The sequence below is a fragment of the Carya illinoinensis genome, chromosome 7 (assembly GCF_018687715.1).
Source record: "Carya illinoinensis cultivar Pawnee chromosome 7, C.illinoinensisPawnee_v1, whole genome shotgun sequence".
In the NCBI taxonomy this organism is placed as follows: domain Eukaryota; kingdom Viridiplantae; phylum Streptophyta; class Magnoliopsida; order Fagales; family Juglandaceae; genus Carya; species Carya illinoinensis.
Window position 1 is genome coordinate 16,541,626 of NC_056758.1, and position 23,073 is coordinate 16,564,698.

Consider the following 23,073-nt stretch of genomic DNA (forward strand, 5'->3'; position numbering starts at 1 on the left):
TAAACTCCTAGCTTCCTCGTCTTGCCACCACTAAGCTTATATTAGCCCACCAAGGCGCTTTGTTGAAGGAATGATCACTATTGATGGTATTGCCTTGGCTCCGAAATTAACCCACAGCCTTACTAGAAATATCAGAGGACATAACGTCGTGCGGCCAAAGTTTTATACAGAGTCAATTGGCATTATCCCTCTCTTGTTTTCTTTCCATTGGATTCAATGAAAATACTGTATTTATTTCAGAAATGTTTTTCTAACCCCACTTTCTTTGTTTGTTTGAATGGTACTTATTTCGGTTGCTTGACTTCTAGTAGAAGTCTGAGACAAGGGGATCTTTTTTCGCCTCTGCTTTTTATTCTCAATGAAGAACCCTTAAGTAGAGGCCTTCATCAGCTTATGATTGATGGTCACGTTACTTGTTATGTTGTCCCTCATAGTTATCTTCCAGTTTCTCATGCCGCTTTTGTGGATCATCTTTTGATCTTGTTCTAAGAAATGACCCTCCGCTCTCATGAAATACATCTCGAATTATGAGAACACCTCAGGGCAAAAGATCAATCATTCCAAATGTGACTTCTCAACATGACTCGAAGACACATTATTGCTTCTACCACGGTTTTCAGTGAGGGCAAAGGGCAAGTTCCCTACCACTTATCTTAGGGCTCCCCCTTTCTATGAGAAAGTTTCTACCTCTACCCATGATTATATCAAGATTAGAAAATAGATTGCTAGTGTAATGGTTGTCTCCTCTCTACCGGTGGCAAGCTTACCTTAGTCAAATCTATGCCCTCCTCCATTCTCATTCATATCTAGGGTAATGAAAGTCACACTAATTTTTTCTAGGGCATTAACGAAGGCATAGAATTTCTTGGAACCATATATGCACTCCTTCCTGTTTAATGTGGTCTAATTATAAAAAATTTACGTGATGTTGTTGATACTCTTTGTTGAAAATTGGCTTGGAAATTACTTAAAAAAAAGAAAAAAAAGGGGGGAAAAAAAAAAAAACTACGAGAATTGGATTGGAAATTCCTCAAGTCAAACTCTCCCTGAGCTAACTTCCATTTTTTAAAAAATACATTAATAATGCCCCTCTTTGGATCTTATTGCTGCCAAAGCCTACCACTCTCGTTCCCAGAAAGCCAATTACAGATTTCAGCCTATCTGTAAGCAACAGTTTTTTGACAGGGGAAAATATGTAACAGTTTTATTCAAAAAATAAGTAGAAAATATAAATAGGCTAAGTTCTATATAATCTAAGCATTGTTCATTCAGAGGGTGCACAACTATATATAAAAGAAACGTGGAAAAGATGCATTGCAAAAGCCACATAAACCTTCACTTCACATATTGAAATTCTTGGATCTAAATCAGTCAACAGGAGAATTGTCTGACATCCCCTTTTTTTTGTTTTTTGAGCTATTTGGTATCAAATTAATCACAAAAAGTAAACCTCGCAACTAAAATAGAGCAATAAGAATGTACAAGATAAGAGTTCTCACCAGCACAAACATTGCCTTAAACTTTAGTCTGGAGAATGTAGTTTCTTGTTCGAGCTGAACAAAAGATCACAACAACTCCAAAGTAGAAGCTAACAAAAAAGCTTAAACAGAACACCCATATAGAAATTGGCCCTTCCACCATTCCGTCCTGAAAGGTCTTACCAGGCACTGCCGGAAGGCTTGCTGTGTCACAACTTCCACTGGCGTTCTCCACGCACAAGTCTGGATTTCCAGCAAATGCACCTTGAAACCTCCAATACCCTTGTTTCCTAGGAACAAATCCAGAGAAACAATTATAAGAAAGGTTCAAGAATGTCAGATCTTGAAGACTGGAAATGTTTCCTGGGAGCTGACCCGATAAAGAATTATGTGACAAATCCAAGGCCTCTAAACTGCGCATCTTCTCTAAACCAGGAACCTGGCCATCAAGAAAATTGTGTGACAGATTCAGGTATTCCAAGCCCTCTAATCCAAATAGACCATCTGGAATCTCTCCATGTAGCAAATTATTCGATAGATCAATTCCAACTGTTGAAGATAGATAGTAATTGAAGCTTGATTCATTGCTATCCGAGATGACCATTGACACTTTGATATTCACATTCGGTGTTGCAACAAATGGCTTTCTAGCCATTCTGCCAATATCTCCCTGGTTGAAGGTTAAGCTAATGTTGAAATTACCGTCCGCTATGAAGCCAGAGAACTTGTTGCCTGAGAAATCCACCATTTGGATAGCTTCAAATGTGAAGAGCCAGTTGGGTAGATTTCCATTGAATCTGTTCTGAGACAGGTTGAGAAACCTTAGGTTGGACCATTTGGTTATTGCATCATTTAACATTCCAGAGAGATTGTTGGAGCTAAAATCTACAAACTCCAAGGATTTACAGCCAGCCAAAGTTAGTGGGATCTCACCAGAAATCTTGTTATTGCTAATATCTAGTATCTTCAAGCTATCCAATGCATCAAGCTCTGGATGAATTTCACCAGAAAGATTGTTGTTATCAAGTATCAATGCAAGTAGCTGAAAGCACCCAACAATGTTCAAAGGAATGGAACCCGATAACAAGTTGTGCGAGAGATCAATCACTTGGAGATATGTCAAGTTTCCAATCCTTGCAGGAATTTCCCCTGTAAGAAGATTGTGTGAAAGAAACAGGGCCTGCAAGCTTTTCAGTTCCATTATCCTCAAGGGAATTTCCCCAAAGAAGTGATTGTGAGATAAGTCAAGAAGGACAAGTCCCGATTTCTCAGTTGTCTCTGCAATCTTGCGTGGTAGAGGACCAGACAAATCATTGTTACTCAAATCCAACACAAGAAGCTTCTCTGAAAACACAAGTCTAGGAGATATCCCATAACTTAAGTGATTGAATGACAGGTTTAGATGTGTCAAAGCTTGAAGTGAAGCAATACAAGTAGGTATTCCTCCCTGAATACCATTGTTAGCTATGTTCAAAATGTTGATAGACTGAGTAGAAGCAGAAAGACAGGGCAAAGTTCCCGAAAACCGATTAGACCCAAGATTAAGAACCACCAAAGATTGGTGAAAATCGTGAAGATTACCCGATAAATAATTGTTACCAAGATCCAAATACTTCAAAGACCTGAGAGACAACAAGCTTTCAGGAATTTCCCCCCTGAACGAATTGAGACTCAGATGAAGTTTTTCCAAATTTGTTGAGAAATTACCAAGCCACCAAGGAATAGGACCTCCCAAATCTTGGTTACCAGTCAAAACAAGTTCTTTCAAATTCGTAAGCCCCATGAGTGTGTCAGGCACAACGCCATAAAACCTATTTTGGCTAAGATCGATAGCTTTAAGGCTGGTCAAATTACCAAAACATAATGGGATTGGGCATTTAAAGAAGTTATGGGACAGATTCAGGTATTCAAGAAACGAAAGTGTGCACAAGTTGGGGTGAATTCGGCCTGACAAGTTCACGTTGGTCAGGCTGATTGAAACCACCCGACCGGTCCGATTATCACAGGACAGACCGGTCCAGGTAGTGCAGTTAGACCCTACCCAGCTTGACAAGCTCTGGTCTGGGTCTTGGACCAACGATTTGAACAGCAGAAGGGAGGCTTTGTCTTCTGGGTCAACATCAACACACAGACAACAGTCGGAACGCAACAGTATCAACAAGAAGAGGAGCAGTGCATGTAGTAATTTAAGGGTTTTCCAGGGGCAAACAACCGAAACCCATTTCATATCCATGACTAAAAAAGTGGTAGAAGGAGAGAGTTCAGTGACAGAATGCGTGATTCAGGAAAAAGAATGGGTTGGGTGCAAAAGAAGGAGGAGAACCATAAATCATTATCAACGAAACTGAATACTGCAACAAAGCTGAGTAAACACAGAGAGAGAGAGAGGGAGGTACTTACAGCTAGAATAATGGAGCAAGAATGCGACCTATGTGGGTCACTATACGTACACGATACTGAGGAAGAGACATTCTCATTCCTGTGTAGCCATTAGAAGTGAGCCTTTGGCCTTAGTTCCTACTTTCCCGAGCCCTTTGAGTTAATAAAAGTCAGGAAAAGGAAAAGCTCAAACGCACTTTGCTTCGTTTATTCCTTTACCTTTTGCCACTGTTAGCAAACGTCTCCTTTGCCCAGCTATCAAAATTACTTCCCACGAGGCGCGTGTCTCACACACTATCTGAGATTTTTTTTTCCTTCTGCTTCGGGTCTCGTAAGTCGTGCCGAAGTGATTGGACTAGATCATCTTTTAGTCACATTTTAGCTACAATAATTTCACCAATAATTCCTTTCATAATCTTGACCAGGAAATTTCTATAAAATATATTATTTTTATAAGTTATATTATAAAAATGACACATATTTAAAATAAAATAAAGTAAAAATTTATGAAAATAATTATACTTGTATAATTATTTTCATTTAATACTAGCATTTTGATTGCCTATTCAAAATCTGTTTTAGACATCATCTTCTTTATAATAGTATTATTTTTCACTATTTTTATATTCAATTTTCAATGTTCATATTTTTCAATAATAAACTACTCACAGTTTTTTTTTTTTTTTTGTAATTATAATATACAAAGTATAAAATTGAGATGACGAAGAAAAGTGAAATATAGATCGTACTTTTTCTTCATCTAGTAGCTAGTTGAGTTCTTGGGATTCATCCTCAAAGGAGTAGAAAACCAAACCATTAGAGATAAAAATTGAGAAAGATAGAACGGGAGAGCAGCTGCAATGGAGAGCTAGAGAGTCAATTGACTACAAAACGACCCAAAGCCTCAAGAAAAATGGAAGCAATGTTTACAACCAGATAAAGAAAATAAAAATATTATATTAATTATCTAAATTACACTTCTCAATAAATATGTTGAATGGGTACATCCAAAGACTTAGGATATATATCATACCACCAACTTCACAGATTACCTACAATAGATAAGACGGTTGCACGGGGTGCTCACTAAAACTCTGATGTCTAAGTTAGAAATAAGTGGCCTCAATATGCGTATGTCAATGGATTGACCTTTTGAGTGTTATTTATATGATCATGAAGGTGATGATAAGTATTGCCCTCCGAGTCTATCTTTGATTATTTTGAATAAACTAATAGAATAACCTTCCTAATAAGATGGAGTTGTTATCTATTATTCACCATATTATCCTTCACGCGTTTGTTGACTGGATCCCTAGGCTTGCAGGCTTTGTTTCAAAGAACTAAGCTCGACTCTTGAGGCCTTATGCTTGGGCCTTCCAACATATGGGCTAATCCCTTCGGGGCCTTGAATATCCTTTACAATTATTCCGCTAATTTCCTTTGTGCCTGCATGTAAGGAATTTATTAATTCGTGTTCTCTCTACCCTGCTACTTTGGAAAAGGTGGACAATCCTTGGGATCATTACTCCCTTTATCCCGCTGGATATTTATGCTAATTGAGGTGCAGATTTTGAAAAATTTAATCTCCAATTATGTGGTCCACATCATTTGTAATTGTTCCCACATTTTCTATTCTTTTATTAAAAAACGATTGCTGATGGCGCTGTCACATTTTCATCTTCCTAAGAATTCCCTCATCATGACTTATTTTTCCCTATCTCATCATTTGCTTAATTTCTTCTTAACCTTTCTTCTTCTCGAGTTTCTCTCCCACAATCCTTCTCCATTTTTGATCATATTTCTTCTCAATGTGGTTCTTCTTGTACACCCAGCTGTGCTTCTACCCACATCCTGCCAAGGGTTTCCTCCATTTCTATGCTCGAATCCTCTGATGATCAAACCCTACATTTCTTTGAGTGATTCACATGGTGATCCACACTCATTGCTCAAGATTTGACGAGGCTAAGGACTTTGTATTGCATTCCCGATACCATGGTTCTTAACCTTTTCCCACCGAAGGTATAACGCCGGTCTTTGTGGTGGGTCCTTTAGAAAATGATTTTAAGAAAATAGACGGGAGTTACGATTCCTTTTGAAATTTTTTTTCCTTTCATAATAGGATATAAAAGACTTTTTGTTTATAAATAAAACTTATTTTTTAATTTAAAAGGTTATAGCGGAAAATATTAAATTTTTATAATTAAATAACATGTCTAGATTTTCGTGCTCTTCCCCTTGGGCTGTGCTTGTCTTGATGTGTCATGCTCATCTTATCCTTGTAATGGACCACATAAAAATTAAAATGAGTCGATAACTCGTAAGCATTACTTCATACAGTTAAAATATAATAACATAGGTTTTCAGTCATGCATTCATCACTCCATATATATCATCCATAGATATTCAATTCGTTTTAAAATGTTGCGAGGTGGGGTTTTTCTTTAAAAAGGGTTTTCTTTCGTAAAACAGTTCCCCACGCTTCGTTGCCTTCATTTCTTAAAGGGTCGGTTCATGCATACATCTTTTATTATATACATATATTCTTTTTTATCGCTTTTATTGACTGTAGCACACTGTTACGCCCCGTGTGCTGGGGTTAGTGGTCTTTTGGACCTAATTCCGCACGTGGCCACGGGTTGGGAATCCATTTCCATTAGGGTGCAATACTAGGTGTACTACTAGTACTACTTACTTGACATTGCAATCTGTCTAGTCCAGTCCTTCGGTACCCTTTTCCGTTCATATGGCCGTTACGTATTTTCATATATTAAACATTTAGTCATTTTCATTCATTTCAGTCCTTTACAGTTCTTTCAGTCCTTTCTTTCAGTTCATTCATAAAAATCATTTAAAAAGTATTGGCTTAAACATCATCTTTCATGGTATCATTTAAAACATCAGTTCATGCATCATTTAAAGTATCATCTTTCATATGGACATTTTAAAACACTTTCTTCGCGTCATTTAAAGCATTGCTTAAAGCATGAGGCCTGAGCCTTGCATTTCATTTCATGAAAATACATACAATACATACTTTGTATACCATCCATTCACATGCAGACACTTACATACTTTGAGTGCGTAAAAAAGGGCTGCTAAGGAGGGCTGTTATGTACTTACACTTGAAAACTTATATTTAGCCTTCTTTCTTAAAGCATCTTTTGTGTAGTTTTGTAAAGCATTGTACAAGAAAAGCATTTCATTTTCATTTATTTAGAAAACTCTAGAAGAATATGAATGCAATATTTACCTGGACTTCATGCCATACTCATTCCATGTAGTCCATTCGTGTGCGTGTCAGATGGCAACCTATATGCATACACATAACCTCATGTCATTCTCTATCTAATGCATAAGTAACTATACTAGAAATATAACTACGCTTCACTTGGAACACTCTATCTCCATCTCTGGGTTTTTACATGCCATTTACTATGCTAAAATCTTTAAAGTCTTATCCCTTAAAGTGAACCTCTGTGATTCATCTTAGGGTTAAGACACTAAAACTTTCGTATTATTCTTCTATCAACCACATGTCGATGCATGACTCAGACTGACTAAGTCATACATCCCAATCCTAGATGACATACCCGTTACTATCTTTATGCATCTTAGCTCACACTAAACCCTCATTTCCATCCATACACATCACACAGTTTAAAGCTAGCTCTGGGGCTAAAACACTACGTAACCATGCTGAGGATAGATTATCCATTATGTATGGTAAATTCATCCCGTACACGTGTCTCACTAGATGCACATGTATCTTATCCCTTTATCACTTAAGATTAACACACTGTCCATTGGTAGCTTGCTTATATGAACAAGTACCATACTCCGATACCAACTTGCTCAGACCCGGTCAGTAGGACTCTTCCTACTTTCTGGCTCTATACAAGTTCATCCTTACACTTAACAAGACAAGACTGCATCCACAATTACACATTTGTCACGTTACGTAGCTCGAGACTAATCTCGAGTTACATCACAACGCCCGTCATACTTCTGCTGCACTATTCTTACACTTTTTTCATCACTTCACACTTACTCTCAGCCATAAGTTAACCACAAGGTGACACCCATCACCTCGGACTATAGGCCACATCACAGCTATTTTGGAACATTGTTACACAGTTCTCGACACCACACAACACATTCTACGCTCCTCAACTATGCCATCCCAACCTTCGTGACACTTCGCCTGGTTTATCGTGACATTACACAGAGTACACTTCACGTGAACTCTCTTTCATCCAAACTATGCCACGCATCACTATGACGAGTGTCACACGGTGCGTCGCCGCACAACATAGAGTACGCACCATGTGTACTCCCTCCGCTACATTATGTATTATCATGATGCACACCACACGGTGCACCACTACATGACATGGAGCACATGCCATGTGTACTCCCTTCACATTACATCACATTACCATTACATCATATACGCCATATGGTGCACCACACCATCACATGGAGTACTCTCAACGTGTACTCCTTCCACAACACAACGCCGCATTATAACTATAACACATGTTTCATACCCATACTCCACAGCATAGTCCACAATACTACACAGTTATGCCTAACACTTCATTATATAGCTACACTTCACTTTAGAACTACGCAATGAACTTCACAATACTAACAGCACAGTCTACAACCTATAAACTACTATTTATCATAAATAATATACCATCGATGGGATAACCTGTGCATTGCTTGCTGCCTGTCATGATTAAAGGCGTCGGAAGAGTCGTACGTGGCGGTTAGCCACGTACAGTGGCTGTCCACCACATAAAGTGGTGAATTGAGCTTAGGGAAGGGATAGGGGTGGTCTTGGGAGGTTCATGGTGGTCTCGAAATGGTGGTAAAGGGTGGAGTATGGCGGCATGTCGCCATGAACAATGGACCTAAGAGAGTGAGGGTGCGTGTGAGTCAAGGGAGGGGTTGGAAGTTATGGCCAGGCATGGAGGAGTTTCAGGGAGGTGTGGTAGAGCTCTAGCTGCGAGGTGGAGGATAGGCCATGAGAGAGTGTGGGAGAGTGAGAGAAGTAGGGACTTTCGTTGGGCATGAAATTGGCTAGGGGAGGTCATGGTGGTTAGGAGATCATGGTGGTGGTGGTATGGTGGTGTGGGTTGCCGTGTACGGCAGTGCATGGTGGAGAACCCATGCATGTGCATGTGTAGTGGTGCAACAGAGAGGGTGAGAGGTAGTGGAAGGGAAGACCATGGAAATGAAGCCCATGGAGTGAGGATGTCGGTGGAGGAGCTCGGTGGCCACTTTGGCCGTGTACAGCGGCGCTAGGAGGAAGAAATGGGTTTTCATACCCATTCGGTTGGAAGGAGGAGGAGAGAGAGTGGGTTGCTGGTAGGACTCACCACTGGTGGGGGTGAACTCACCGGCAGGGAGGGAAGCTGTCGGAGCTGGCGGTGACTAGTTATGGCCGGTAGTGGAGGTGGCTGGAGGAGGGAAGTGCACGGTGAGGAGAGAAGAGAGAAAGCACGTTAGGCTGAGAGAGAGAGAGAGAGAGAGAGAGAGAGAGAGAGAGAGAGAGAGAGAGAGAGAGAGAGAGAGAGAGAGAGAGAGAGAGAGAGAGAGAGAGAGAGAGAGAGAGAGAGAGAGAGAGAAAAGTGAGGGAAAAAGAGAGGGGCTTGGATATTTAATTTAGGCCATTCGTTTTGGGATCTACAAAATGATCTAACGGCGAGTTTAAATACTAATTTGAAAATGTGTAAGCATTTTATTTAAATTAAAATACTGAGAAGAATTAAAATAGAATATTAGTTTATAAAATAATGTTCCTTCATCATTAATTAAAATGATGAAGTCTCATTAATCACTTGAAGAGAATAAAACCATCTAAATTAATTTAGAGTTTCCAACATAAATTTAAATCTCATAATATTTTTAAATGACTAAAATATTTAAATTAAATAAATTTCCACAATTATAATATTTTTAGAGCTCTTAAAAAATATTATAATTGTGTTATTTAAAAACAAATTTAGTCTAATAACACTAAAAATATCACATATAAATATTTCTAAAATATTTAAAATATTTGTAAGTTTTAAAATATTGAACTTGTTTTAAAATCCGCTTGGTATTTTTTAAAACACGTCATTGAGAATTGACACGTAGAATGAAGCTCGTAACTATAAAAGAAATAAGGAGTGGGTTATTATAGAAGGTGCCACTGACAAGGAAGTTTTTTCGAAGAGACTTGCTTTTCTAGTTTGTGCCCTAAAGCATGGTTTATGCCTTCCATTCTATCGTCCCGTTCGTGATGTCCTCAATTTCTTGGGATTAGCTCCTGCTCAACTTCATTCACATGCTTGGCGTGTGCTTTTATGCTTGTTTGTGGTGTTTTGCATGGTTCTTGAACCTTTGGGGGAGACGTATCCCAACTTGATCGCTCACAAGTTCCTGTCTTTCTACTATGTAAAAGGCTTGCAAGGTAATATTTGTAGCTTCCATGTTTGCAAATAAAGTTTAGTGGCATTTGAAAGCCACCATTTGAATGTCAAACAGTGGAAAAAGAAATTTTTCCTTATTTCTGGTCGTGGCTGGGAATTCCCAGCCTCTAAGATGGTCGTACAGGACTATCTCATTCAGGCTAATTGGAAACAGGTTTTTGATGAGAAGAAGGTCCTTATAGATTTAACTGACTGAGAGCATTCTCATGTCAACATAGTCCTCAGCTTGGCCAAAGATAATGAGGATGTCCTGTGGACTGAGATCCTCTTGACCCCTACCAACATTGACTGATTCCTTGTTGTGTTCTACCGTCCCCACATTAGGGGGTGTAAATTGAAGGTTTGTAACACCTTCTTCTAAGAAAATGCCCGCTTTTATGCCTTCTGAGACTCCTTAAAAACGTCCTTGTTGTATTAAGGGTGAGACACTCACTGCTTGCTCTACTGAAGATGTTGAGGCATTGTTGATGTTGTTGGGCTAGAGATGGATGATGTTGATTCTGGCATTAATATATGACTATGGGGTGTGGGACGGCCCCTGCTTCTCCTACTCACATGTCGCCACCTGCATCTCCCAAGCTTGGCGACCTTGATGGGCTCATGGGCCAAGCCCTCATTGAACTGGCCACTACCTTTGACTTTGATCTTCCCCCCAAGGGGTCAGACTTAGTGGGTATGCTCGTTTTCGAGTCCCCTTCTCTCTTTTCCCTGACTTCAACACTAAGAGATAGCAGGTTTGAGGCTAACATATATGATACCTTCCTTATGGGTGTTGCCAGGGTCATGGCATCCGAAGTTGTTACTCCTACTAAAGGCAGCACCCAAAGTTGTGTAGTGGACCCTCTGTCTATGAAGGGCAACACTGATGACCGTGGGGACCAAGGTTACACTTTAAACTCACTCCCTACGACCTTCTCAAGGAGTGATATCCCACCAATAGACCATGAAAGAGTCTCCATTCCCTCCCCTTCCCCCTCCTCCTTTGGTGGTGATATGGATTCCTCAACCCCCAAGGAAGGGGGTGGGTCATCTAGGGAGGGTAAAGTGAAATGAAGAGACCAAGTAGATGGTGACCCTGTCTGTGATGACCCGCTTTTACGTGTATTTTCACTGAAGGGTTGTTTTTATTTTAATTAATTTGCGTTTTAAAATTTGTTTTTAATTTAATATAATTTATTTGTGGTTGTGTTTTATTTCTTTTAGTTGTTGTGTGGTTTTAATCTTTTTGGCGGTTTAGTTTTGTTTCCCGGAATGAGGACTGGACCTCATCTCTTTTCACATCTTTTTCCTTTTTTCTCTTTTTCCTTTTTTCTTTTTCCCTTCCTTTCTTTTTTCCTTCTTTTTCTTTTTTTTTTCTTTTTCTTTTTCTCTCTTCTCTCTCCCCGATCCGGACCCCCCCGTGTTCTCTCTCTCTCTCCTCCCTCTCCCTCACGCCTGCGTCACCTTCTCTCTACCCTACCGCCGCCGTCCGGCCACCGTTCGGCCTCCCACCAGTCCCATTCTCTTCCTCTCCCTCCGGTGCACCACCCCACCCAAACTCACCCCCAACCGGCCAGCCGTTTGGCCGGAAAAGCCCTCCAAAGCCTCCACGGTTTTTCCTCCGATCCGCCGCCGTCGCTCCACCTCCGGCCACCATTTCTTCACCACTTCATCACCGACTCCTTGCCGTCCTAACCCACCCATTTCCGGCCTCCAACGACCACCGGAACAGCTCCTACGAGCTTAGTTTCCGTTTTGGGTAATCCGGCCATTCCGCCGCCACCCACGGCCGTTCGTCACTTCCAATAGCTTCACAACCATCCCTAGACCATACCCTATCAATCTCGTGTCCTAGTTTGTCTCCGTTCAAAAGTGGGTAATTTATTACCCACGGCAACAGTGTAAATTACACTGTTACGTTGCTTTTCCTCCGCCGTTTGCAACGCCGCTTGTTTTCTAAAATTGCCGTATAGCGCTGTAAGTATTTTCCAAACCCTATTTTCAGATTTTAATATATATTGCTCATTCAATTATTTATTGTTGTTGGTTGTTGATTCCGGACTGAGTCCGAGGAGTTTCGGGGGTCGGATGGATGGAGGACGGAGTTGCTTGTTTATTTGTTTCATGTTGTTTGATTATTTTATTATGCATTGTTATGGCATTACATGGTGCATGCACAGGTGTTTGTGGATTTATGTGAAAAGCCGGTGTTTTGGCGTAAGTGTGTTGCGGGTGCGTGTGTATCACGAGCCCAAGCCGGGATGGGTTATTATCTCGGTGGAGCTCCTCTGGTCACTCGGGAGCGGAATAAACTGAGTGATGTCCCCTGAGTTGTCGAGAGAGATGACGGGAGCGGGGCTAGGGGATGCTTGGCTATGAACGCGCCGGGCGTGGAACCGGGCATCGCCCTACTCACCGACTCCGTGGCCCTTCGCTGGCGAGGGCTAGAGGATGCTTGGCTTTCACGCGCGGGAGGCGCGGAACTGGGCATCGCTCGTTAGGTGTCACATGCGTGGTGGTACTCTACGGTATGACACTGGAGCCAGGGTGTGCGGATGACCCCTAGGGGAGGTCATGGTGCATACGGTTAAAATTGGATAATGGTTTATGAGGCCAAAAGGGACTTTTGGCGTGGGCCAGATGGACTTCTGGCGAGATATTGGGCCAAATGGACTTTTGGCGGCCAAATGTGACTTTTGGCGTGTTTTTCAGAAAGGATGTGTTTTTGGGCCAAATGGGTTTTTGGCGTGTGTGGAAAAAATTATGTTTTATGGGCTTTGTGCATTGGGCATGTTTCATGCATATTGTTTGAGTCCTATGTGTTTTTATCTGGTAGCGTTTGGGTTTACTTACCTGCGGAACCATTTGTGGTTCCGTAGCTTTTGGTGCAGGTGATGAGGATGAGGAGGAGGAGGCTGAGCCCGAGGATGCGGCTCCGTCGGGTTGCTGATGATATGTTTTATATTTGTCTAAAACTGTATTTGTGGTTTTTGTAATATTTTATTTATGTATGTTTTAAACAGCCTGTATTATGTTAAGAAAAAAAATTCTGGTACTTAGTTATATGACTTTCGTTATCCGCTGCGTTTTTCTTGTGCACACTTGTTGCCTTTGCACACACTTGGCACCCGTCGATGGGATGGTGACCCGGGTTGTCACCATCCGGACGTCTCGATTTTCCCGTGTTCGGGCATGGGGAATTGGGGGCGTCACAGGTGGTATCAGAGCGGTTTGGTTCTGGGTGAAACCACATGTCCCGTTGGTAGTACCAGAATGTTTTTAAAATTGTGTTTTAAAATTTATTTTAAGTAAAGTTGCTATTTAACATGTTTTATTTGGTTTATTGATTTGAGCTTGTTTGCTTGTTTTTATTTATTTAGTTAGGTTATTGCATGCTGGTTTCTTTTGTTTCTGGCTGTATGGTGTTGGTTTTGGTTTTTGGTTTTATGATGGTTTTATTTGTTTTCTTAAAGGAGGGTCCAGTAGCATGGTGCAAGCCGGATGCACCTATGAGCGCTTCCTGGCGCATAGGACTCCACACTTCACTGGAAATGAGGATCCACTTCAGGCTGGAAAATGGATCAAAGATCTGGAGAGAACCTTTGAGGTGTGTGGATGCGCTGAGGCACAGCAAGTACTCTACGCCAGCTATCTCTTGCAAGGTACCGCTTCTGATTGGTGGGATACCAAGAGGGTGATGCTGGAATCGGAATTGGGATCTTTCGCTGCGGTGACCTGGCAGCGTTTCAAGAAGGAGTTCAATGACCGCTTCTTTCCCACATCGGTAAGGAAGCAAAAGGCAAGAGAGTTCTCCAATCTGGTCCAAGGGGGCGCGACAGTGGAGCTGTACGCCCGGAGGTTCATAGAACTTGAGCGGTTTGCTCCTTACCTTGTCGCCACTGAGGAGATGCGAGCAGATCGTTTCCAGGAGGGGCTACGCCATGACATACGCCGTACGGTGGTCAGCCATCGGATATCCACTTTTCAGGAATTAGTGGATGTGGCCACCCTGGTGGAGCGGGAAAATAATCTGAGTGTGGGCTCCCCTCCAGGGCATAAGAGGCGGAGTTTTTCTGGTGAAGGAAGCAGCTCGGGTTCGCCCCAAAAATTTGTTCAGCGGTACGGAACTCGACCTCAAACGTCCTCGGGTGTTCGTATAGGAGGACGGGTGCCTATTTGTGGAGCTTGTAATAGAGCTCATGAGGGCGAGTGTCGGATGAGTAGTGGACCCCAGTGTTACCGGTGCGGTCAAGTGGGACATATTGCTCGGGATTGCCCCGTCAGAGTTCAAGGAAGCCGTGGAGGTAGACACGGTGGAAGAACCAACCCGAGACAAGCAGTGCAAGCCCGGGTTTATGCTGTCACATCCGGAGATGTGGATGATGAGACACCAGCGACTCAGAATGCTGGAGTCATGGCCGGTATGAGTCTAATCTAATCATTCGTGATGAATGCCTTGTGTGGTTTTGTTTTGTTTTATATATATGTTATCGAGGCTTAAAGAGAATGGCATGATCTGGGTGATCTTTTAGGGAAGTAGAATAATTGAGTTCTTTGGTTCCGTGGAGTTTATGAAATGGTCTTTAATGTAGTAGGTTGTAAGTTCAACAAATTTCGATGTTAGATTTTATGAAGTTTCTACAAGTTTTAAAGTTTGGGGCCTTATAGATTTTAGGAATATAAGTTTATGGTAATTAAGGTGATAGGTTCGACAAGCTTTGAGAGGAAATAATTAAATTTCGAGTTTTAGATTTCGTGATTTGGATGAGTAATTTGGTGGCAATTGAGGCTTTAGATTTTACAAGCTTTTAAGGTGAATGATTTGGATTAAAACCACCAATCTTGAGAATTTCAGAAAATGATTTATTATCTATTAATGTTTTAGAATTTGGAAGATTTGGGAGTCGATTTTTCTTTTATAGGGATGTAAGTTCTTTGATCTTAGAAGTTTCGGAAGATGATTCTTATTTGATTTAAGGTTTTAGAATGGTAGAGTTGAAGGACTGGTTGATAATAAGAATTGAGTTCTTAGTTTTACAGACTTAGTGCTGTAGCTTGATCTACTCTAGTGAGTGATTAGTTGTAACCATTAAAATGGAGTTGTTTCGAGTTGAGTTATTGATATGAAAATTTTTCTAGAGTAGATTCCTTTGAGGATTGGAAGTAATGATCTAGTTCATGTATTTCTTTGAGGATTGAAGATATCGAACTAGTTTAGAAAATAATTATTGTTAACTCGAGGTTGTAGTAATAGATTTTAGGAAATGATTTTATCGGTTAGAAAGAAATAGATCCATCGAGGTTTTGGAAACAATAGTTTAATTGTTGGTATTGAATTCGACTGAAGTTGAGACCTCATGTTCGGGAGACTTTTAGGAACGGATTATTAGTAGGTTTAAGGTCATTTTCAGTATAAAGCTTTAAGCGATAGCTATTTGCTGATGTTAAGGGTATAAGTTAAGCAAATATAGGAATGATTCATGTTGATTTGCGGATATAAGTCGAGATGATGGAAATAGTGGTAATAGACTATTTGTGTGTTGGAATGACTATTCGTTTCGGCTAAGGACGTATGAGATCGACACGTGATAGTGGTGAATAGATTGGAGTGTTCAGTCGAAACGTGTTACTCAATGGTATGTTGGTTGGCAATAATTGTTATAGCTCGAGGTTATAGTGATAGGTTTTAGGATTGATTCATACCGAGTGAGGATAATAGATGATGCAGGTTTTAGAAAATGAATTTTTGTTTATTTTGAGGATAAGGTACGGATGTTGGAAATGGAAGTGATGGATCACTTATCCGTTAGAATGATTATTGATCTTAGCTAAGGGGTACATGAGATCCATTTATAGTGGTGGTAAGAGTGTATGGATTTCGGAGAGTACAAATCCTAGTCTCTTTTTGGCTTTGAGTTGTTTGGTAAGTGAATGGAATGTACAATTGAAGTGGGTTACCAATTGGAGTGATGGTTGGCATTAATGGTTGAGTCTATCTTCAAGAATTAATTGTGACTTGAGGTCACACAGGAATTTAAATTGGTGAGGCTATACTTATCTTTGGAGATCAAGTATCTAGTTGGGAGAATTGGGGATATGGTTATATAGCTTGAAAGGAGATCGTTAGGTCACCATGTGTGGAGTATGAAGTAATGAATCTTGGAAGTTGAAACCTATGCATCAAAGGTGGGTAGCATGATCATATGTATGAGGTAATAAAACATTAGGATTCATGAGTGTTGTTTAATGGTTTTGATGGATTGAAGATTTGAACAGTATGGCTTGTCTTGAGAATTTTTTGTGAAGTGCTATTGAAGGAATTAGTTGTGCTAAAACTAAAGTTTTTGAGGGTATAAGTAGGTGGGTGAGTTACCAAGAGCGTTTTGATTATGTCTAGGTGAAGTCAATGGGAGTTTATAGTGAGCTAGTTATTGCAAGATTAGATATTATTCAAAATATAGGTTATGAGCTTGAAGTGTGGGATATCGGATAGAGGTTATAGGCGCCCTTGTTGGTTGGCGGGAAAGGACTTGGGCCTTTTGGAGATGTTCCTTATCTTTAGAAGAGACAGGTGTATTTTGGGGATGATGTTATATGTTTTCAAATTAGGGCCTGGAGGTTGATTAGTACTGGTTCTGTCATCAATCAATGGATGTATTTTGCGGAATGTTGGTTTTCGATTGGGGCAGCAATGGCCAACTGAGGAATGAGTGGAGATTTGAGGTTTTTGGAGGTATATGATTTTCTATGGAAAAGTGATAAAGGTCTTATTATGATTAGGTGTGGCTTGAGCTTATACTTCATGATATTAATTTTGAGGATATAGCCTTTATGTATTTTGGTGAGTTATCAGAGTGTGCGCGAAAGCGTGATTTTTGGAGATTCTTAGGAGTTCAAATTTTGTGTTGATGTTGAGGATTTAGTAGTGATTCGAAGTTTTAATGGAAGATTAATCTTTTGGTCGTACAATTTGGTTTATTGATGGTTAATTTTGGAGGTGGCTATTAGGTTACCAAGGTTGGAAAAGGATGAAAATTCGGAAGGTAAAGCAGAGGCGTCGTCGATATTAGCAATTTATGATGTGAAGTTAATAACCATTGGATTTGTTGGGAGTTGTCGTTGATATGTATCTCTCAAATATGTTCGGAGTTGTATGTTGTATCTGTTTGGCGCTGATGGTTGATCTTGCAAATTTCGAGGACGAAATTTGTTTTTAAGGGGGGAAGGATGTGATGACCCGCTTTTACGTGTATTTTCACTGAAGGGTTGTTTTTATTTTAATTAATCTGCGTTTTAAAATTTGTTTTTAATTTAATATAATTTATTTGTGGTTGTGTTTTATTTCTTTTAGTTGTTGTGTGGTTTTAATCTTTTTGGCGGTTTAGTTTTGTTTCCCGGAATGAGGACTGGACCTCATCTCTTTTCACATCTTTTTCCTTTTTTCTTTTTCCCTTACTTTCTTTTTTCCTTCTTTTTCTTTTTTTTTCTTTTTCTCTCTTCTCTCTCCCCGATCCGGACCCCCCCGTGTTCTCTCTCTCTCCTCCCTCTCCCTCACGCCGGCGTCACCTTCTCTCTACCCTACCGCCGCCGTCCGGCCTCCCACCGGTCCCATTCTCTTCCTCTCCCTCCGGTGCACCACCCCACCCAAACTCACCCCCAACCGGCCGGCCGTTTGGTCGGAAAAGCCCTCCAAAGCCTCCACGGTTTTTCCTCCGATCCGCCGCCGTCGCTCCACCTCCGGCCACCATTTCTTCACCACTTCATCACCGACTCCTTGCCGTCCTAACCCACCCATTTCCGGCCTCCAACGACCACCGGAACAGCTCCTACGAGCTTAGTTTCCGTTTTGGGTAATCCGGCCATTCCGCCGCCACCCACGGCCGTTCGTCACTTCCAATAGCTTCACAACCATCCCTAGACCATACCCTATCAATCTCGTGTCCTAGTTTGTCTCCGTTCAAAAGTGGGTAATTTATTACCCACGGCAACAGTGTAAATTACACTGTTACGTTGCTTTTCCTCCGCCGTTTGCAACGCCGCTTGTTTTCTAAAATTGCCGTATAGCGCTGTAAGTATTTTCCAAACCCTATTTTCAGATTTTAATATATATTGCTCATTCAATTATTTATTGTTGTTGGTTGTTGATTCCGGACTGAGTCCGAGGAGTTTCGGGGGTCGGATGGATGGAGGACGGAGTTGCCTGTTTATTTGTTTCATGTTGTTTGATTATTTTATTATGCATTGTTATGGCATTACATGGTGCATGCACGGGTGTTTGTGGATTTATGTGAAAAGCCGGTGTTTTGGCGTAAGTGTGTTGCGGGTGCGTGTGTATCACGAGCCCAAGCCGGGATGGGTTATTATCTCGGTGGAACTCCTCTGGTCACTCGGGAGCGGAATAAACTGAGTGATGTCCCCTGAGTTGTCGAGAGAGATGACGGGAGCGGGGCTAGGGGATGCTTGGCTACGAACGCGCTGGGCGTGGAACCAGGCATCGCCCTACTCACCGACTCCGTGGCCCTTCGCTGGCGAGGGCTAGAGGATGCTTGGCTACGCACGCGTGGGAGGCGCGGAACTGGGCATCGCTCGTTAGGTGTCACATGCGTGGTGGTACTCTACGGTGTGACACTGGAGCCAGGGTGTGCGGATGACCCCTAGGGGAGGTCATGGTGTATACGGTTAAAATTGGATAATGGTTTATAAGGCCAAAAGGGACTTTTGGCGTGGGCCAGATGGACTTCTGGCGAGATATTGGACCAAATGGACTTTTGGCGGCCAAATGTGACTTTTGGCGTGTTTTTCGGAAATGATGTGTTTTTGGGCCAAATGGGTTTTTGGCGTGTGTGGAAAAAATTATGTTTTATGGGCTTTGTGCATTGGGCATGTTTCATGCATATTGTTTGAGTCCTATGTGTTTTTATCTGGTAGCGTTTGGGTTTACTTACCTGCGGAACCATTTGTGGTTCCGTAGCTTTTGGTGCAGGTGATGAGGATGAGGAGGAGGAGGCTGAGCCCGAGGATGCGGCTCCGTCGGGTTGCTGATGATATGTTTTATATTTGTCTAAAACTGTATTTGTGGTTTTTGTAATATTTTATTTATGTATGTTTTAAACAGCCTGTATTATGTTAAGAAAAAAAATTCTGGTACTTAGTTATATGACTTTCGTTATCCGCTGCGTTTTTCTTGTGCACACTTGTTGCCTTTGCACACACTTGGCACCCGTCGATGGGATGGTGACCCGGGTTGTCACCATCCGGACGTCTCGATTTTTCCGTGTTCGGGCGTGGGGAATTGGGGGCGTCACACTGTCAACATATTTGAGTGTGTCAGCCCCATGGACAAGGGCATGTCCATGCCTAAGGGAGAAGTTCTAGCCACCTTCTCTACGCCCTTGATGTATTCTTTGGGAAGAACCCATATCGAGGGGCAATGAGCCACAACAAGAAGGGTTGAGGGGCCTTCTCACCTGCATTCCTCTCCCCCAGATGGAGCAGTAGTGGAAATGGTTCATCATTTGAGAAGTTTTCTGTCTTTGGTATGACATTGCTAGCTTACTAGCATTTTCTTTTACACTCGTACCTCTTGCCTTATTTTATCCTTGTGTCTTGTAGAGTGTGAATGACCTGGCAGCTTGGATTGTGGCTAATCGCGCAACATTGGAGTCAAAATTTCACACTAGGCAAATGTTTGCTTTCTTTGCTAAGAGGGAACTTGGTCAGTTGCTAGCTAAGAAAACCGAGGTGGAGTCCTACCTAGAGCAATCTGATGGGTACATTCACTCTTTAGAGAGCGAGCTCGAGCTTCTTCACGATGAAGCATCTGAGCTCCACAGTGAGCTACTTCACACCAAGTCCACCAACATGCGTAATAGTTTTGCATTGCAATTGGTGGAGTATGATCGTGATTCTGCTTGCGCCTAGTTGTCTCGTATGGGTGGAGAGTTGAGCTCCCTTCAACAGTTGTTGGCTGCCGCTGAGCAATGATGCTCGAGGTCCACCCAAACGTTGGCTTCTTCTGAAAATACTTGCGGGCAACTTGTCCTTGAGCTTTCAGAAGTGAAGACATCGTATAAGAAGGCTCATAGGCAATTTGGCCTTAAGTTGTTAGAGATGAAGGGATCTTACGAGGATTTGTGCAACAAGCATATTGCCTACAAGAAGGACATGGAAGAAGCAGACACCAAATAGGACAAAATGAACCAATCCCTAGGGTTGTAAACGAGCCGAGTTCGAGTGAGCCTGGGGAGTGCGAGCTCGGCTTGTTCACTACTCGAGTCGAGCTTCGGCTTGCCGAGCCTATGAGCCACTTCGAGCTTGGCTTGTATAGTAGGGAAATGAACTCGAGCTCAGCTCGAGCTCGGTTATGTTAATGAGCCGAGCCCAAGCTCGGCTCGAGCTCGGCTCGTTTATATCAAAATCCCACTAATTAAATTATTTATATAAACATATAAAATTATAAAATTAAAATAAATGCATCAATACTGATAACAAATTAGTCGAGCTCGGCTCGTTTATGTCAAAATCCCACTAATTAAATTATTTATATAAACATATAAAATTATAAAATTAAAATAAACGCATCAATACTGATAACAAATTAGTCGAGCTCGGCTCGTTTATGTCAAAATCCCACTAATTAAATTATTTATATAAACATATAAAATTATAAAATTAAAATAAATGTATCAATGCTGATAACAAATTAAATACAAATTTACATTAAGAGTATTATGGCTATGGACTTATGGTACAATATTAGACGAAATTTTACATCTTAATGGAACAAGTGAATAAAAAAATTAATTACAACAATAAATTATGAAATAATAGACATTATATTTCAAAACAAAAAATGGGCTGTCAAATGACAAAGTCCTCAGTCTTCATGGAATCATGAATGGAGCCAGCCAGAAATCTTGACATTGTTGCCCTGCATACACTAATACACTAAAACTTTGGTGTTATTTTTAATCCCTTGCTCAAGTACTATTAACTTAGCAATACTGTCAAGGAATATCCCACAGAAAATGCAAAACTTAATTTGCCGTGAAAAATCAATATCATATCTCTAACAAGTTACACAATACAATTATACAAGCAATATCATAAATAAATATGTGCATTAGGGATTTAGACAAGTTTTGAAATCTGATATCACCATGACAGTCACGTAAGTCAGCAAGTTTCCAAAATCTGATAGAAATATGTGTATAAGTGATTCAGCCAAGTTACCAAATGCATTATGCAGTTACCACAGAACAGATCCAAAACAACGACCCAGCAATAGGCAATAGCCAATAGGCATGACTCATATCAGCCAGACAACAAACTGTGTGGTAGACAAATTGACAACTTCAATGGGCACACACATAGAAAATACTCAAAACTTAATACTCTCATACCAGCCACAAAATATCAATACAAAATAGATACAAAATGCAGTTTGAGATAGTTACTAGCCACAGGCCCACAATACTCAATACTCAATAGTCAATAGGCAACATACTCTCATTCTCATACCATTAGTAGTTACCAAATAAGTTACCAAAGAAGTTACAAGTTTATAACAAGTTACCAAAGTTCAACAAAATCAGCCAGACAAACATATAGATGGCCAACTACAGTGTCCAAAACAAATGTTCACAACAAGTTACCAAAGCTTGAACTTAATCTCATTCTTCTAACTGCAGACTGCAGTTACCAAAATTTAGGAAATTCACAATGACAGGAAGTTACCAAACTTATACAAAATCTGAGTTCACGTAAGAAGTTAACAAGTTTCCAAACTTGAACAAAATCACCATGACAACCTACGCACACTGATCCAATAAAAAAACATTGATATAATTTTTATTCCCTTACAAAATTATTCAAGTACTTTTAACTTAGTAATATTGTCAAGGGATGATTGCAATGCAAAATTTAATTTGCCATTTAAAGTAAATCAAGGAAATCTGGATGGTGAGGAGTTAGAACTTAGAAATTACCTTAACTATCATGATTCATATTATCCTAAACAAAATCAAATAGAACAACCAAACTGTCCAAATATTACAAAGTAAACTGTCCAAATATCATATAGCAAATAATGTAGACTGAACAAAAAAAAAAAAAAACCAGATAAAACAAGAAAACTGCCCAAATGCTCCATTTTTTCAACATGCTAAAAAAATAGAATGTAAGTCTGTATGGGCCTATTGCTGTGGCAAGAGAATATGAGTTTCTGATGGAACATCATCTGTTGACAAGAAAAAAACAGTAGTTAGTATTTTTGTAAATAAATTAATAATAGTAACTATAAAATAGTATAATAGCAATAGGCAATTAAAATAAATAAAATATACTTACAGAATTTGTGGATAATCTTTTAAGCCCATATAATGCTCTAACCCAATTAGACCCACGTAACAACATCTGGATAGTTTCAGTCTTCAATGAAGCTCTATGAGAATCAATGACTCTGCCTCTTGCGCTGAATGTTGATTTTGAGCTAACTGTGGTAATTGGAGTAGCCAAAATATCTTGGGCCAGTTTAGACAAAGCTCGAAACTTGAGACTATTTGTTTTCCACCATTCCAAGGCATCAAAACTTGCATCTGAACCCTTTTCACAAATATAAATACTCTGCTCTAAATAATTGTCCAGTTCTGATTTACTAGGCTACACGGTATCAACACTTCTAACAAAAGATTTAAATAATGACTGGCCACTCTGCATGCTTCTCCCAGACTCAACACTTGAGAAAGAACCAGATA

The 23,073-nt window shown here is 40.6% G+C and overlaps 1 protein-coding gene across 1 annotated transcript; it reads right to left on the reverse strand.

Moving 5' to 3' along the window:
- Window positions 1-1,314: 1,314 nt before the first annotated feature.
- LOC122316468 (receptor-like protein CLAVATA2) lies at window positions 1,315-4,093 on the reverse strand. Its single transcript, XM_043132999.1, has one exon. It carries the CDS (start codon window positions 3,709-3,711, stop codon window positions 1,516-1,518), a length of 2,196 nt encoding a protein of 731 aa, XP_042988933.1. The 5' UTR covers window positions 3,712-4,093; the 3' UTR covers window positions 1,315-1,515.
- Window positions 4,094-23,073: the final 18,980 nt, after the last annotated feature.